At 45.5% G+C, this 19,538-nt stretch overlaps 1 protein-coding gene across 5 annotated transcripts in view; it reads right to left on the reverse strand.

The window, feature by feature from the left end:
* Nucleotides 1-19,538, reverse strand: part of LOC143298505 (UDP-N-acetylglucosamine--peptide N-acetylglucosaminyltransferase 110 kDa subunit-like) — a 53,239-nt gene that overhangs the window by 8,968 nt on the left and 24,733 nt on the right. For all 5 annotated transcript variants that reach the window (XM_076611336.1, XM_076611337.1, XM_076611335.1 and 2 more), the window contains 8 exons: nt 18,872-19,025; nt 16,151-16,252; nt 11,818-11,997; nt 10,204-10,356; nt 9,399-9,488; nt 5,705-5,830; nt 4,044-4,322; nt 2,108-2,296 (listed from right to left, as the gene is read on the reverse strand). In XM_076611336.1, the coding sequence (XP_076467451.1) occupies nt 2,108-2,296; nt 4,044-4,322; nt 5,705-5,830; nt 9,399-9,488; nt 10,204-10,356; nt 11,818-11,997; nt 16,151-16,252; nt 18,872-19,025 (1,273 nt within the window). The remainder of the gene's footprint in view (nt 1-2,107; nt 2,297-4,043; nt 4,323-5,704; nt 5,831-9,398; nt 9,489-10,203; nt 10,357-11,817; nt 11,998-16,150; nt 16,253-18,871; nt 19,026-19,538) is intronic.

The raw sequence follows: 19,538 nt of genomic DNA on the forward strand, positions 1-19,538 counted from the left end.
TCAGTTCTTACAAAAACAACAAAAAGCATTTTATCAGCTTAAAACATAAACATTTTTTGACATTAATGTACAAACAGTGACAAACTACAGTACTTTCAATACAAACACATTACAACAAGCTGCAGTGGTTTAAACAGCAGTTTGAAAATACACATACTATAACAGCTACACTGGTCTGAAAATGAACACATCATGACAAGCTGCTGTGGTTTGAACTGTAACCAACACACCCAAACAAACCACGGTGGGGTAAAACACAGTGACAATGGTTTCCAATATGAACAGACTGTGACCAGCGGTATCAATCATAAACAGACTGTGACAGTGGTATCAAACAAAACATACAGACCGTCTGACAGATGCAACATAAACATCCACACCATGCCAAGTGACAGTGATTATCAAAAACAACATCAAATAAAAACCAAAGCCACACTGATTATTAAGGCCACACAAGCACAACAGTTAAAAACAACAAGAAAAAAAAACGAAAAAAAAAAGAAAGAAAGAAGGGCCCCTGATCATCACGGCCACACCAAAACAATAGTTAAAAAAACACAAAAACAAAGAGAACAAAGGCTCCCTCATAACCAAGGACACACCAGCACACAGACACTGATCCCTACACCAAAGCAGTCCACTGATCAAGGCCACACCAGCACACAGACACTGACCATCAAGGCCACACCAACATAGACACTGACCATCAAGGCCACACCACTTAGGGACTCGGTTTATCGTCTCATCCGAAAGACTAGACGCTCAGTTTGATTTTCCAGTCAAACTTAGGAGAAAGGGCGAGAGCGGGATTCGAACCCACACCCTCACGGACTCTCTGTATTGGCAGCTGAGCGTCTTAACCATTCTGCCACCTTCCTCCCACACCAACATAGACACTGACCATCAAGGCCACACCAACACGGACACTGACCATCAAGGCCACACCAACACACAGACACTGACCATCAAGGCCACACCAACAGACACTGACCATCAAGGCCACTGATCACACACAGACACTGACCATCAAGGCCACACCAACAGACACTGACCATCAAGGCCACACCAACAGACACTGACCATCAAGGCCACTGATCACACATAGACACTGACCATCAAGCCCACTGATCACGTGAATACAGACACTGACCATCAAGGCCATACCAACACACAGACACTGATGACTGACCGTCAAGCCCACTGATCACACACAGACACTGACCGTCAAGCCCACTGATCACACACAGACACTGACCGTCAAGCCCACTGATCACACACTGACACTGACCATCAAGCCCACTGATCACACACAGACCATCAAGCCCACTGATCACACACAGACACTGACCATCACCAACAGACACTGACCATCAGGCCCACTGATCACACACAGACACTGACCATCAGGCCCACTGATCACACACAGACACTGACCATCAAGCCCACTGATCACACACAGACACTGACCATCAAGCCCACTGATCACACATAGACACTGACCATCAAGCCCACTGATCACACACAGACACTGACCATCAGGCCCACTGATCACACACAGACACTGACCATCAAGCCCACTGATCACACACAGACACTGACCATCAAGCCCACTGATCACACACAGACACTGACCATCAAGCCCACTGATCACACACAGACACTGACCATCAGGCCCACTGATCACACACAGACACTGACCGTCAAGCCCACTGATCACACACAGACACTGACCATCAAGCCCACTGATCACACACAGACACTGACCATCAGGCCCACTGATCACACACAGACACTGACCATCAGCCCACTGATCACACAGACACTGACCATCAAGCCCACTGATCACACACAGACACTGACCATCAGGCCCACTGATCACACACAGACACTGACCATCAAGCCCACTGATCACACACAGACACTGACCATCAAGCCCACTGATCACACACAGACACTGACCATCAAGCCCACTGATCACACACTGACACTGACCATCAAGCCCACTGATCACACACAGACACTGACCATCAAGCCCACTGATCACACACAGACACTGACCATCAAGCCCACTGATCACACACAGACACATCCCTTCTAAGGTGCTGACCTGGTTGGTGGTGAGGCCATTCTGCACCAGCACGGTGCCGACGTTGCACTGCGGCTGGTTGGAGGTGATCATGGTCTGCAGGGCCTGGACCATGGCCAGGGGCAGCTCAATCACCGTGCTCTTCACCTCCCCCACCTCCCCTGTTGCCAGGTCTGTTGTGGGGCCAGGCAGGGCTTTCTGGGTGTTCTCCTGTCGTCAATGACACAATACTGTTATCTGGCTGTTCTGTCACCAGTGACACAATACTGTTATCATCTGGCTGTTTCCTGTCACCAGTGACACAATACTGTTATCATCTGGCTGTTCTGTCACCAGTGACACAATACTGTTATCATCTGGCTGTTTCCTGTCACCAGTGACACAATACTGTTATCATCTGGCTGTTCTGTCACTAGTGACACAATACTGTTATCATCTGGCTGTTTCCTGTCACCAGTGACACAATACTGTTATCCTCTGGCTGTTCTGTCACCAGTGACACAATACTGTTATCATCTGGCTGTTTCCTGTCACCAGTGACACAATACTGTTGTCATCTGACTGTTCTGTCACTAGTGACACAATACTGTTATCATCTGGCTGTTCTGTCACCAGTGACACAATACTGTTATCATCTGACTGTTCTGTCACCAGTGACACAATACTGTTATCATCTGGCTGTTCTGTCACTAGTGACACAATACTGTTATCATCTGGCTGTTTCCTGTCACCAGTGACACAATACTGTTATCATCTGACTGTTCTGTCACAAAACTGTTATCATCTGACTGTTCTGTCACCAGTGACACAATACTGTTATCATCTGGCTGTTCTGTCACCAGTGACACAATACTGTTATCATCTGACTGTTCTGTCACCAGTGTCACAAAACTGTTATCATCTGACTGTTCTGTCACCAGTGACACAATACTGTTATCATCTGGCTGTTCTGTCACTAGTGACACAATACTGTTATCATCTGACTGTTCTGTCACCAGTGACACAATACTGTTATCATCTGGCTGTTCTGTCACCAGTGACACAATACTGTTATCATCTGGCTGTTCTGTCACCAGTGACACAATACTGTTATCATCTGGCTGTTCTGTCACTAGTGACACAATACTGTTATCATCTGACTGTTCTGTCACCAGTGACACAATACTGTCATCATCTGTCTGCATAAGAGGGTCACAGTAAAGTATGTGTAGTGAAAACTGTTATCATCTGCCTGTTCTGTCACCAATGACACAATACTGTTGTCTGCCTTTTCTCCTGTCACCAGTGACACAATACTTTACATATCTGGCTGTTCTGTCACCAGTGACATAATACTTTAAATATCTGGCTGTTCTGTCACCAGTGACACAATACTGTTATCATCTGGCTGTTTCCTGTCGCCAATGACACAATACTTTTATCATCTAGCTGTTCTCCTGTCAGCTCACAAATCCTTTATGTTCAGCCCACAGTCTGTCAGTCATAGTTTCTGTTTCTCAAGGAGGCATCACTGCGTTCGGACAAATCCATATACACTACACCACATCTGCTAGGCAGATACCTGACAACAGCATAACCCAATGAGCTTGTCAAGACTTGAGTGCATGCTTATATATTTGTGTACCTATCAGAATGGATTTCTTTATATATAATTTTGCCAGAGGACAACATTCTAGTTGCCATGGGTTCTTTTTCAGTGCGCCAAGTGCGTGCTGCACAAGGAACCTTGGTTTATTGTCTCAACCTAACGACTAGACACTCAGTTTAATTTTCCAGTCAAACTTGGGAGAAAGAAAGGGTGAGAGCAGGATTCAATCCCACGGATTCTCTGTATTGGCAGACGAGCGTCTTAACCAATCTGCCAGCTTCCTCCTTGGGACTCCAAAGATGATCTAACAGATCCTGTGACCCCCCCAACCCCCCACCACCTTCCCCCGCCCCTGACCCCACCACCCACCTCCACAGTGGTGGCCAGCTGTTTGACGGCCTCCAGGTCCATACCGCTGAAGATCCAGTGGAACTTGCTGCCCGTGCTGGCGTCCACGATGCGTAGCAGGATGCGCTCAGTCATGTGGGGGAACATGTGCTGGTGGTCGCCGATGAAGAACGTGTCGCGCATGTAGGCCAGCTTCTCCGAGTACTGGTCGGCCAGCTCCGCAGGGGAAGTAATGTGGTCCGTCACGATGTAGTCCATGAAGGACGCCCCACTTGTGCCAGGGTACCCCAGCCACATCACCTGAACACACAACACGCCCCTGCTTTATTCTTTTGCAAGTGTGTGTGTTGTGTGTATTGTGTGCGTGTTGTGTTGTGTTGTGTTGTGTGTTGTTGTGCTGTGTGTGTGTGTGTGTGTGTGTGCGTGTGTGTGTGTGTGTGTGTGTGTGTAGGTGAGTCTGCATGCGTGTGTCTGTGTGTGCGAGTCTGTGTGCGCTTGTGTGTATGCATACTCCAAACAACAACAGATATGTAAGTCAGCCTATGTGCTGATATCTCCACCATTAGAAGTAAAAGATTCTGTCATTCACAGAGCTGAAACAGGCACTCCTTGAGTCCCTCTCTGAAAAACACACACACATAATTGCCAACATCATTCATTCATTCATGTAACTAGAGATGGAATTAAGTGCAAAGCGATCATTTAAAAAAAACACACACTGTTCCCCATACAAAATCATGCACACAGTGTCATTATGCTACCCGCATGGTGGCAGGTGTGAGGGCAAACAGCTGGTTATGTTACCTGTATGGGGACAGGTGTGAGGGCAAACAGCTGGTTATGTTACCTGTATGGGGACAGGTGTGAGGGCAAACAGCTGGTTATGTTACCTGTATGGTGGCAGGTGTGAGGGCAAACAGCTGGTTATGTTACCTGTATGGGGACAGGTGTGAGGGCAAACAGTTGGTTATGTTACCTGCATGGTGGCAGGTGTGAGGGCAAACAGCTGGTTATGTTACCTGTATGGGGACAGGTGTGAGGGCAAACAGCTGGTTATGTTTCCTGTATGGGGACAGGTGTGAGGGCAAACAGCTGGTTATGTTACCTGTATGGGGACAGGTGTGAGGGCAAACAGCTGGTTATGTTACCTGTATGGGGACAGGTGTGAGTGCAAACAGCTAGTTGTTATCTGTATGGGGGCAGGTGTGAGGGCAAACAACTGGTTGTTACCTGTATGGGGGCATGTGTGAGAGCAAACAGCTGGTTGTTACCTGTATGGGGACAGGTGTGAGTGCAAACAGCTAGTTGTTATCCTGTATGGGGGCAGGTGTGAGGGCAAACAACTGGTTGTTACCTGTATGGGGGCAGGTGTGAGGGCAAACAGCTAGTTGTTACCTGTATGGGGGCAGGTGTGAGAGCAAACAACTGGTTGTTACCTGTATGGGGGCAGGTGTGAGGGCAAACAGCTGGTTGTTACCTGTATGGGGGCAGGTGTGAGGGCAAACAGCTGGTTGTTACCTGTATGGGGGCATGTGTGAGAGCAAACAACTGGTTGTTACCTGTATGGGGGCAGGTGTGAGGGCAAACAGCTAGTTGTTACCTATATGGGGGCAGGTGTGAGGGCAAACAGCTAGTTGTTATCTGTATTGGGGCAGGTGTGAGGGCAAACAGCTGGTTGTTACCTGTATGGGGGCAGGTCTGAGGGCAAACAGCTCGTTGCGAGCGCCTTTCGTGTAGCCGTTCATGTTGACCAGAATGTGGATGCCATCCGCATGGATTCTGTCCGCCGCCTTGCCGTTACATGGAATCTGCAACCAGCATCACACATTGCCTCACACACTCAAATCAAATCAAATTACGGTGAATCTGCCACGTAAAGTCTGTGTCTAATGTCATGCAGATCTGATCCCAGCGCATGTTTCACAGTAGGAGGCTCGTTACATGGAATGCATTGAGGGACCTCCTACTCTTTTAATCAGTAAAAATGAGTGAGCAAAGTGTGCCCTGTGTGCAGTCTGCACAATGCAGACTGTTCCTTGCCGTTCCTCATGACCGACGGGAGGATCTCTTTTAGGTCTGGACGAATTTTGAACAGCTTGTCCGTCTGTGTGTTCCACTCCTCTTACCACAGACCTTTAACATAAGTGTTTACTTTCTGCTTCATGTCTGTGTATGGTACACAGGACTTGGATAATGTCTCCTTTGTGGCATTCTTGGCCAGCTGGTCTGCCATTTCATTATCAGACCCGTTTACCCTTTATTTGTGCTTGGTGTATTCTTGTCAAAAAAATGGTGTACTCCTCCTCAAAATAGTGTACCAAGCGAACATGTCCGAAACTGTTATTCTGCAATTTCCACTGTACAACTGTGTTATCTATATACTGCAGATTCCACAATATTATCATCACTGTTAGCACTGTTGATTTCAGTTTAGCCCAGCCGACCATCCAGGGCCAACTCAAGACTAATGACTTTTTTAACCTCCACTGCAAACAGCAACATGTGTGGAGTGGAGGCGTGGGCTGTCATGTATGTGTTTCAGTGTGTGTATGTGTGTGTGAGGGGTGTGGTCGTGTTGTTTGTTTTGGGTTTTTTTTTTTCGGGGAGGTGGGGTGGAGGGGTACAGTATGTGTTTCACAGTATGTGTGTGTGTTTCAGGTATTCATAGTGTGTGTGTGTGTGTGTGTGTGTGTGTGTGTGTGTGTGTGTGTGTGTGACTGAAATAAAAGAGGATGGTGAAGGGTCACAGTTCCAGAGAGGGAAGATGTAGTGGTGCAGCCAGCTGGTCTATCTACATGGAGGTTGCTTAGCAACAGGGTTTTCCACAGTGCCCTTCGATAAGTCTCGGTCCCCTCAGCATAACTGAACTTTGACCCCCTCCCCCCCACTCTGACTCCATCCCTCTGGCATCCCCACACCTTGAAAAGGAGGGTTGGGGGAGGGGAGGGGTGGGTTAAGTAGCAAGTTTGCAATACAGGCGGTACAGGTGGAGGGAAGAAAGAGAAAGTGAGTGAGAGGGGGTGAAGGAATGAGAGGGGTGGGGGGGGGGGGGGATTGTGGAGGTCATGTTTGTGTTGACTTGGTTTAAGTCAGTTCTCCAGAATGGCCGATTCCTTTTTGATTGACCCACAGGACCTTAACACTAAGATGGGAGAGATAGAGAGAGAGAGAGACAGACAGACAGACAGAGACAGAGACAGAGACAGAGAAATTCTAACGCTCAATGAACCTCATACAAAAAATTGAAAGTGGAATGGGAAGCCCAGAGTGGCATGAGGCAATGCACAACTTTCAGATTAAAAAAAACTTACATAGTCATACTGCCTGGGACATGCAGGTGTTAAGGGAAATAAGCGAGCTGACATGCTGGTAATGCAGTAACGAGTGGCCTACATCTAGGAAAATCGGAAATCCTGAGGAAAGTAAAGAATACCAAAAAGAACAGGTACAAGGCCATCACACCATCAACTGCTTCAAAGAAAGAAAGGTAGAGAGAAGGAGCAGCCTAAGTCTAGCATGAAAGGTAGAGCATGATGCTTTGCAAATCAAATGAATATTGGCATCTTTTCCAAACCAGCATTGCGCAAATTTCTTCAACAGTCTCTCTTGGCTTTTCCAAATATAACAGACTGAGCAACACACAAGGCGCCATGTTCCTAGCATCAGAGATCTTTTCCCACCCCTCTTGCTGCCAATCAGTGGCAGCCTGTGTGCGTGCATGTGTCTGTGTGTGTGTGTGTAAGTGTACACGTGTCAGGAGAGCTCTGTGCATGTGCAAGCACATGCATGTGTGTTTCTGCTTAAGTGTGTGTGTGTGTGTGGATGAGGGTGTGAGGGTTGTGTGTTGTGGGGGTTACGATTTGTGTGTGTGTGTGTGTGTGTGTTGAGGATGAGGCGTGTGTGTATGCATGTCTGTATTGTAGGAGCAGTGGAATATTGGAACGTGCGGGTGTGCATATATATGTGTGGGAGTGGTATAGGCGTATGTGTGTGTGTTTGTGTGAGTGAGTGAGTGTGTGTATGTGTGTGTGTGTGCCAGGTGTGTGAGTGTGTGTGCCGTGGAAGCTGCTATACATAGCCAAGAAAAGCGTGTGTGGGGAGTGGGGGGAAAACAGGATAATTTGGGAGATGGTGTGTGTATGTGTGTGTGTGTGTCAGTGCTCGTGTTCATTTATGTGTATTTGGGCCTGTGCACTTTTGCTTGTGCTTTCACATCTGTGAAACTGCATGGTTGTTGCATATCTGTTATGCATGTGTGTGTGAGTGTGCGTCTGTATGTTTTACATTTATTTGCTTATTTGTTTATTTATTATCATTACTGGCTTTTTATTCTAATTTCTTTTTTCTTTCTTTTTTTTTTATATAATTTTTCATTCTATTTCATTTTATTTTATTCATTTTATTATCATTATCTTTTTTTTTTTTAACTATCCATGTATTTATCTTTTTTTTTCTTTTTTTTTCATTTGAGCTTCACTTCTATTTCTTTTTTTTTCTCAAGTCCTGACTAAGCGCTTTGGGTTATGCTGCTGGTCAGGCATCTGCTTAGCAGATGTGGTATAGCATATTTGGATTTGTTCAAACGCAGCAACGCCTCCTTGAGCTACTGATACTTAAAAATTACACGCATACAAACCAACCACAAAAGAAAGAACAATGTTTCCAACAGGCCTAAAATCTGACAGCAAACATGGCCTTCTGTCTGAAAACCTGAGGGACATTTGGCAATTTCAGAGGAACAAGTCTGGATAAAAAGAAAAAGGAAATTTGTTTTCCTAAAATTAGGTGTAACAAACATACTTACTGTGACCCACTGGTGCAGACTCCGACAGGGGTCTGGATTCCTGTCCTGTCCAAACTACTAGTCCAGTATGCAGAGAAATCGAAAGAAGCTGCGGCAAATAGCCTCCCTTGTGTTACCAGACGCAGCGTTTTCCAGCAGCAGCAATCTTAACGTATCTATATCATTTGTATTACTAGTGTGTGTGTGTGTGTGTGTTTTGGAATTCACATTGGGTATGTGCTAAACTGAGAGGTTGGAAAGGTGTAACCATGACATGTTCTTTTGATTATCTGTACATGTGGCAGTCGCATCTATGTGACAGACTTTCTTGTTCTTTTCTTTTCTAATATGGATAGGTGCACTGATGAGTTGATGCCTTATGTCTCACATCCCTGAAATCTCTGTTATCATTATGATTATCATGGTTTTTTTACATGCCAGCTGACAGCCCAGCACCACATCAGGGTGACAACATCGTCATTACTGATCCCACAGAACCTCCTTGTACATAGACACACATGCACTCCCCCTCCACACACACACAGACATACACATTCACATTCTCTCTCTGTCTTTTAAAAGCCATTGTTTACCTTTGACAGATCAATGAAATTCTCTGCCTCCAAAGCAATCTTGCTCCTGAAGTTTGTACTGTCATCAGCACTCAGAGAATAGCAGAATACCTGCAACAGTTTTCCTTTCCTGTTAATTTAACCCATCAATCAATTCCTTAATACTTTCAGTGAAACTGCAACCTAATTACTTAAGATACATTTTCATCTTAACATTTCCTTTCAAAACTCAAGTTGGGATTACAAATCTTTCAAATGCAGTCAAGGAATACTTATGAAAACAGGCCATTATAATACTCAGCTGATTATCAAAAATCATTATTGTCACACTGGTTTACAACAGGAAACAAGCCTGCATCAAAAAAGCAAGAAACCAACGACCAAACAAACAAACTTTCAATTATCTCTTCACCCACTGTATAACTTTAATCTCTTTGAACTCGATCCTTTAACTCTGTGCCAGCCCTGCACCCGAGCACTGCACTGGTGTCAAAACTCGTCTCATCACAATGGTTTTCTCGTTCCTACTTATGCATAAACCGCAAAGAGAGGGAACTAACTAGCTGAAAAAATGGTGACTACTGGACCTTTTAAAACAAAGTTAAAAATGATGAAAGTTGGTGTACACCACCTTTTATCAACACCACCTTTCATCATTTTTAACTACTACAGCATTCCTCGAAGTGTTCACATGTAATGTAGAGGAGAAACAGTACATTTTCTATGGGTTTTTTTCCCCACATCAACATAGCCGAGAAGCCTGGCTAGGCAGCAAACTCCCCAGGGTTGAAAAGGTTAAAGCTGCACAACTGACAGCTGCCCTCACCTCCACCTTGTCTCTGTCGTGCATGCCGGGAATGCTCTGCATCAGGTGGGAGGTGGGGTGGTTTCCAAAGTCAGAGCTAACGTAGCCGATACGTAGACGGCCCCCGCCGAGGTCCTTGGGGTGCTGGTAGGGGGGCTTGTGCAGCACGTTGATCTGGGGACAGCAGTGTGAACAACACCTTCATGATGACTTTGAGCAAACAGCATGGTACAAACTGTCAATGTAGTGGAGGAAACAGCGTGGTACAAACTGTCAATGTAGTGGAGGAAACAGCATGGTACAAACTGTCAATGTAGTGGAGGAAACAGCGTGGTACAAACTGTCAATCTAGTGGAGGAAACAGCATGGTACAAACTGTCAATGTAGTGGAGCAAACAGCGTGGTACAAACTGTCAATCTAGTGGAGGAAACAGCATGGTACAAACTGTCAATGTAGTGGAGCAAACAGCGTGGTACAAACTGTCAATCTAGTGGAGGAAACAGCATGGTACAAACTGTCAATGTAGTGGAGCAAACAGCGTGGTACAAACTGTCAATGTAGTGGAGGAAACAGCATGGTACAAACTGTCAATGTAGTGGAGGAAACAGCATGGTACAAACTGTCAATGTAGTGGAGCAAACAGCATGGTACAAACTGTCAATGTAGTGGAGGAAACAGCATGGTACAAACTGTCAATGTAGTGGAGCAAACAGCATGGTACAAACTGTCAATGTAGTGGAGGAAACAGCATGGTACAAACTGTCAATGTAGTGGAGGAAACAGCGTGGTATAAACTGTCACACATGTATTGGAGCAAACAGCGTGGTACAAACTGTCACACATGTATTGCAGTAAACAGCATGGTACAAAATGTCACACATGTATTGCAGTAAACAGCATGGTACAAACTGTCACACATGTATCATTGGAGGAAACAGCGTGGTACAAACTGTCACACATGTACTGGAGGAAACAGCAATGGTACAAACTGTCACACATGTGTTATTGGAGGAAACAGCGTGGTACAAACTGTCACACATGTATTGGAGGAAACAGCGTGGTACAAACTGTCACACATGTATTTTGGGGGGAAACAGCGTGGTACAAACTGTCACACATGTATTGGAGGAAACAGTATGGTACAAACTGTCACACATGTACTGGAGGAAACAGCGTGGTACAAACTGTCACACATGTACTGGAGGAAACAGCGTGGTACAAACTGTCACACATGTACTGGAGGAAACAGCATGGTACAAACTGTCACACATGTATTGGAGGAAACAGCATGGTACAAACTGTCACATATGTACTGGAGGACACAGCGTGGTACAAACTGTCACACATGTAATGGAGGAAACAGCATGGTACAAACTGTCACACATGTATTGGAAGAAGGAGCAGCATGGTACAAACTGTCACATATGTACTGGAGGAAACAGCATGGTACAAACTGTCACATATGTACTGGAGGAAACAGCATGGTACAAACTGTCACACATGTACTGGAGGAAACAGCATGGTACAAACTGTCACATATGTACTGGAGGAAACAGCATGGTACAAACTGTCACACATGTACTGGAGCACACAAAAGACGACCACCCAAGTTTTCCTCTCAGAACACCACCCACCTTTTCCAGACAGAGACTGGCGTGTCTGGCGGCAATGGCTTTCCTCATGGGGTGTGACAGGGGGTACAGCATGGAGTGGTGCGGGTGCACTGACGGCAGACGGTTCTTCTCCAGCTGGTCCTGAACGATCTGCACCAGGCGCTTCATGCGCGCACTGTAGTCGCTCCAGTCACACACGATCTGAACACCGCAACACAGCACAATATTGTAGTCCCTCCAGTCACACGATGTGAATGCCGCAACACAACACAATAGTCACTCCACTCACACACGATCTGAACACCACAACACAACACAATACTGTAGTCGCTCCACTCACACACAATCTGAACACCACAACACAACACAATACTGTAGTCGCTCCACTCATACGATCTGAACACCACAACACAACACGATACTGTAGTCGCTCCACTCATATGATCTGAACACCACAACACAACACAATACTGTAGTCGCTCCACTCATATGATCTGAACACCACAACACAACAATACTGTAGTCGCTCCACTCATACGATCTGAACACCACAACACTACACAATACTGTAGTCGCTCCACTCATACGATCTGAACACCACAACACAACACGATACTGTAGTCGCTCCACTCATATGATCTGAACACCACAACACAACAATACTGTAGTCGCTCCACTCATACGATCTGAACACCACAACACAACACAATACTGTAGTCGCTCCACTCATACGATCTGAACACCACAACACAACACAATACTGTAGTCCCTCCACTCATACGATCTGAACACCACAACACAACACAATACTGTAGTCGCTCCACTCATACGATCTGAACACCACAACACAACACAATACTGTAGTCGCTCCACTCACACACGATCTGAACACCACAACACAACACAATACTGTAGTCGCTCCACTCATACGATCTGAACACCACAACACAACACAATACTGTAGTCGCTCCACTCATACGATCTGAACACCACAACACAACACAATACTGTAGTCGCTCCACTCATACGATCTGAACACCACAACACAACACGATACTGTAGTCGCTCCACTCATATGATCTGAACACCACAACACAACAATACTGTAGTCGCTCCACTCATACGATCTGAACACCACAACACAACACAATACTGTAGTCGCTCCACTCATACGATCTGAACACCACAACACAACACAATACTGTAGTCCCTCCACTCATACGATCTGAACACCACAACACAACACAATACTGTAGTCGCTCCACTCATACGATCTGAACACCACAACACAACACAATACTGTAGTCGCTCCACTCATATGATCTGAACACCACAACACAACAATACTGTAGTCGCTCCACTCATACGATCTGAACACCACAACACAACACAATACTGTAGTCGCTCCACTCACACACGATCTAAACACCACAACACTACACAATACTGTAGTGGCTCCACACACATACTCTGAACACCACAACACATCACAAAGCTCTAGTCACTCCACTCACACGATCTGAACACCACAACACACTGCTGTAGTCGCTCCACTCACACGATCTGAACACCACAACACAACACAAAGCTGTAGTCGCTCCACACATACAATCTGAACACCACAACACAACACAATACTGCAGTTGCTCTACACACATACTCTGAATACCACAACACAACACAATACTGTAGTCGCTTCAGTAACATACGATCTGAGTACAGAAATACAATACTGTAGTCGCTCCAGTCACACATTATCTATACACTACAACACAACAAAACAATACTATGTACCCACATGCAGTCACTCCAGTCACACAATGTCTGAAGACTACAACAAAACAAAATACTATGTACCTCCATGTAGTCACTTCAGACACACATGATCTAAACACCATAACACAACAAAAACTTGCTATGTATATTTGCCAAAAAATAAAGTGGCCACACGCACATTCAACCAAAACATTTTATGTGCATTACGGTGATGAATCTACAGATGCAATGAATGTTGAAAAACTTCAAGATTCTTTATTTTTGATATTTTGCAAAGCTGATGGCATGGTTCTTTCCACATCTTTCACAAAAGAAAGTGGCAATACCAGTTACATTCATATTAGTTTAATTTTCATACATTGTGTACACCAGACTATTTTTGTAACATGGAAGGTGCAAAATGTACAGAGCAGTTCATGATTTAGCTTGGACAACACAGGAATAAATAATGTTTCGCTGGTATTTTATTGTTGGTCAACAAGTCAGAACATAAGACGATACTTAGATCTGGAAGAGAAACATCTCCATTTCATCAATCAAATCTCAGCAGATTCTTTTCCAACTCACAGGCACAGCATGCTCGTTGTGATAAGAATCTGTGTCAGTTTGATCAAAATGATGTATTTCACTCCCCGATCTAACTTAGGTATAGCATTTCTTGATTCTAGCAAGCTCACAAACAAGGAAGGACACACTGATCTACTGCAGACTGTCCAAATCCCCACAGCTTTGCAAAGAAATCTGTTGTGACAAAAAAAGCAATCAAAACAAATTACAGCATAATAATACAGAATAGGACCAGAAATCTCGGTAACAGTGCCTGGTGGGTGAAGGGTGGAGATTTTTCCCATCTCCCAGGTCAGTATATATGCAGACCTGCTTGTGTCTGAACCCCCCTTGAGTGTATGAGCATGCAGAACATCAAATACGCACGTTAACTCTTTCATCCCTGCAGCACGGTTTTCCGGTTTACAGGATTTTTACCCTTCATTCCTGGAGGCCGGAAAACCGTGCAGCAGAGAATTCCCCCTTTCCTTCCTGCAGCCCGGAAAATCGGTTCTCGCGGTAAGCGCTTTGAACTTCCCGCGAGTCGCGTCATCACTGCACGTCATCTATCCTTGACCGGGTCACTAGCAGGGCAGTGTTTATGAGTGGAATGGATGCCAGACACCCCCTTCCCCCTAGGCCGTGGGAAAGTGGGCGCCGCTACATTCTTGCTGATGTGCTGTGTAGACACACGGGCACAGAAAAACGGAATGTGTAGAAAGTTCGGATTGTAACCAGTTTTCTGATGATGAGTTTCACAACGCTCTAACAGATAATGATTTCGATCTGTTTCAAATGAATGACAAGGAGACAGTGCAATTAGCTGTTGCTACAGAAGCACAGATAGCGGGTGATGAAAAGTTAAAAAAGTAAGAAGTGTAAAAAATTGTTGTGTATACTTGTGCAGTAACTGGCATGACTGCTTCAAGGTATATCACACACGTGTCACCTTTGTGTGGCATATTACGTGATGATTGTGACATGGACATGCGTATTTAGAGACAGTATCGTTTCTGAATAGTTTTTGCTCAAGAATTGTGTAGATAATGAACTGATTCTGGCTCAGTGACTGCTAGTGTAGTGAAAGGCATATAATATTCTCTTTGAGACAAAGTTCAAATCATTCATGTGATAAGGACAATAGTTGTGACAATTGTGACAGTTTTTCGTGGATATGACTAGCAGTGTGGCACTGAGATACATGCAAGGCACTACTCGGTAAGTACCTGCATGATGTGCATACTCTGCAAGCAAAACACTGTCCTGCATGTGCATGTAGTACATAGTTGTATGCACTCTGTTTGACCCCAAAGTCACCTGTTTTACACCTGAATGTCACCAGAGATATCACCCTATAGTGTCAACAGGGTCTCAGACAACTTCTCACATCAATTCTGAACACAACAGAAAATGACAATCTTAGTGTACTGTAATGAGCCGCGTTACCGTAAGCCTCCAAAATAAGTACCCTGCTTCATACTTTCTTTCTCTTCTCTAAATCCAGGAATGAAGGGAATATGCGAATGGTAGGGATCTCAGAACAAGGGGGAGTAATGGTTCATAGAAAAATAGGAACGAAAGAGTTAAAGATCCAGTAATCAATGTCATCATTTGTTGAGTTATGGAAACAAGAACATGCCCAGCATGTACACTCCCCAAAACGGAGTATGGCTGCCTACATGGTGTGGTATATAAACAAAATGGTCACACACATAAAATGTGCGCCCAATGGCAGCTGTCAGTCAGCTCTACCCAGTTAGGCAGCATGTTGTGCAAGTGACCCTGTGTTTGTAGAGCGCTTAGAGATTGGTCTCTGACGAATAGGCACTATGCGAGTATCCATATCATTCATTCATTCAACAGCATGCCTCAATCTGCATAACAAGGAAGCTTTCAAAACACACACTAAATTTTAGATGAGATCAAATAAAAAGAAAAGAGCACACCCCTCTCTCAATATATAAACCATGCCTTTCTCCTGTCTCTGTTGTGAAGGAGCAACAACACAACCAGACCCTGATCCTCCACCCACCTGTAAGCAGTGGGCCAGATTGCAGTAGGCATCGGGAAAGTCAGGTTTCAGCTTCAGTGCCGTCCTGTAGGAAGCTATGGCTTCTGGAATGTTGCCAGAGTCCTGTCCACACACACACACACACACAATACTCAGTGTCTAACAGGGAGCATCTGACCACGCACACACACAAACACACCACACTCAATGCCTAACATACACAAACCACACAGTGTCTTACGCACAAACACACTCCAACACACACACACATATATATACATATACTAAAGTGTCTTACAGGGCGCATTGTACAACACGCACACACATGCCCACACACACACACACACGAGCACACATGTATGCAGGCACACACACACATCTCACTTTTAATACAATAAAAGAAACAGTCAGTTTCCAACAAATACAGAATTCCATGAAAGCGTAAGAAAGACTACTTAACTGTTAACATCAAAAAAAAAAAAAAAAAAAGAAAAAGGAAAGAAAAAAGAAATCTATCTGCAGCTGACAAAGCAAGGTGTGAAAAAACCAACTCTGTGGACAATCAGCAAGTTGAGGAAGACCACAGACTGCCCTTTGTACTCCCACCAGACCAGTGTAGTCATCACTGACCCCTGTACACAGTGCTTCACTGACCGCAAGGCCCTTCCCATGTAAGGCACACGCTCCACATCTTTTTAAATATTCTGGATTTTAACATTCACTAGAGGCAACATGTTGTAAGGTGCACATCAAAAATGAAAACTGAACCAACAGTGATCAGAATCACAGAGAATGAATAGAACAGAATAGAATATGTCTTTATTACCAAGTGTACTGGGGTCACAAGGAATACTGGATCTATGGCTGTGACTGGTGAGGCCAAGTCTGCACCGTCAGCCAATACTGTACTCTATCACATGCTGCATCCTCACCTCCCTTCTCTACACTGTCCATCTCTGCCTTCGTCGTGCTCACCACGTACCACCATCACACTTCCCACAGTAAGAGGTCGACCTCACTATCATTCACATTCATGACAGCATTCTGACAATTTTAACTACACATAGGACATACAATATTATAGAGCGCATGGGTCAGAAATAAGGAAAGATGTATGGCTTCAGTGTGTAAAACAAGGAACACATCACAAGAAAAAAAGAAAAGTATGGCCTCACAGTCTTTAATACAGTATAACATCGCTGTGTCCCTGGCCAGCTGTTAAACCAGGGAACCCCTCACTGTGTCATGGCCAGCTGTTAAACCAGGGAACCCTTCACTGTGTCATGGCCAGCTGTCAAGATAAGGAACCCCTCACTGTGTCAAGGCCAGCTGTCAAGACAAGGAACCCCTCACTGTCATGGCCAGCTGTTAAACCAGGGAACCCTTCACTGTGTCATGGCCAGCTGTCAAGATAAGGAACCCCTCACTGTGTCGTGGCCAGCTGTTAAAGCAGGGAACCCCTCACTGTGTCAAGGCCACCTGTCAAGACAAGGAACCCCTCACTGTGTCATGGCCAGCTGTTAAACCAGGGAACCCCTCACTGTGTCATGGCCAGCTGTTAAACCAGGGAATCCCTCACTGTGTCATGGCCAGCTGTTAAAGCAGGGAACCCCTCACTGTGTCATGGCCAGCTGTAAAGATAAGGAACCCCTCATTGTGTCATGGCCAGCTGTTAAAGCAGGGAACCCCTCACTGTGTCAAGGCCAGCTGTCAAGACAAGGAACCCCTCACTGTGTCATGGCCAGCTGTTAAACCAGGGAACCCCTCACTGTGTCATGGCCAGCTGTTAAAGCAGGGAACCCCTCACTGTGTCAAGGCCAGCTGCCAAGATAAGGAACCCTCACTGTGTCAAGGCCAGCTGTTAGGGAACCCCTCACTGTGTCATGGCCAGCTGTTAAAGCAGGGAACCCCTCACTGTGTCATGGCCAGCTGTTAAACTAGGGAACCCCTCACTGTGTCAAGGCCAGCTGTCAAGATAATGAACCCCTCACTGTGTCATGGCCAGCTGTCAAGATAATGAACCCCTCACTGTGTCATGGCCAGTTGTTAAACCAGGGAACCCCTCACTGTGTCATGGCCAGCTGTCAAGATAAGGAACCCCTCACTGTGTAATGGCCAGCTGTCAAGATAAGGAACCCCTCACTGTGTCATGGCCAGCTGTTAAACCAGGGAACCCCTCACTGTGTAATGGCCAGCTGCCAAGATAAGGAACCCCTCACTGTGTCATGGCCAGCTGTCAAGATAAGGAACCCTTCACTGTGTCATGGCCAGCTGTCAAGATAAGGAACCCCTCACTGTGTCATGGCCAGTTGTTAAACCAGGGAACCCTTCACTGTGTCATGGCCAGCTGCCAAGATAAGGAACCCCTCACTGTGTCATGGCCAGCTGCCAAGACAAGGAACCCTTCACTGTGTCATGACCAGCTGCCAAGATAAGGAACCCCTCACTGTGTCATGGCCAGCTGTCAAGATAAGGAACCCTTCACTGTGTCATGGCCAGCTGCCAAGATAAGGAACCCCTCACTGTGTCATGGCCAGCTGTCAAGATAAGGAACCCTTCACTGTGTCATGGCCAGCTGTCAAGATAAGGAACCCTTCACTGTGTCATGGCCAGCTGCCAAGACAAGGAACCCTTCACTGTGTCATGACCAGCTGTCAAGATAAGGAACCCTCACTGTCATGGCCAGCTGTTAAACCAGGGAACCCCTCACTGTGTCATGGCCAGCCGTGCCTGGTAGTGTACCTTGTGTATGGAAGCCAGGTTGCTGTGGGCATCAGCGAAGGCAGGGTTGATCTGGATAGCACGGGTGTAGCACTGCAGAGCCCCCTGGATGTCCTGCATCTCCTTCAGCGTGTTGCCCATGTTGGAGTACGCATCCGCAAACGCCGGGGATATTCTGCACCACAGGCCAACACGCAACACCATAATTTTTAATTGAAACGCACCAAACCCTGAGTGAAGCATTTCACTTTTTTCTTCAGCTGTTTGTCTGCAGGGGGTAAAAAAGCAGAATCATAATGTGACGGTGAGTTCATGACACTTGCATGAAGAAGTACAAGGAAGACAGATCTCAGCATGCAGAGTACCAGTCTGTAGGTTCAGGTGTGCTACAGGGCTATCAATATTGATCAGGTGAGTAGATTTACTTAGTTGTATCATCCATCCCAAACTCTAATTGAACACAGACCATAAGAGAGTAAAGTAAGCATGATGGAATATTTACAGAGCAACTGAAAGCTTTTTCCACATTACTTATGTTAAAAGTAAATTAAAAGTTTTGACTGCACTTTGTAATCCATGTCACACTGACCTTATTTCACCAACGTTCAGCACTCCTACGGTTATCAATGGAAGTACAATCACCAAAGTTCAACAGTCCTAGGCTTAATATTGAAAATACAATCATTGA

Source organism: Babylonia areolata, chromosome 24 (genome assembly GCF_041734735.1).
Source record: "Babylonia areolata isolate BAREFJ2019XMU chromosome 24, ASM4173473v1, whole genome shotgun sequence".
NCBI lineage: Eukaryota > Metazoa > Mollusca > Gastropoda > Neogastropoda > Buccinidae > Babylonia > Babylonia areolata.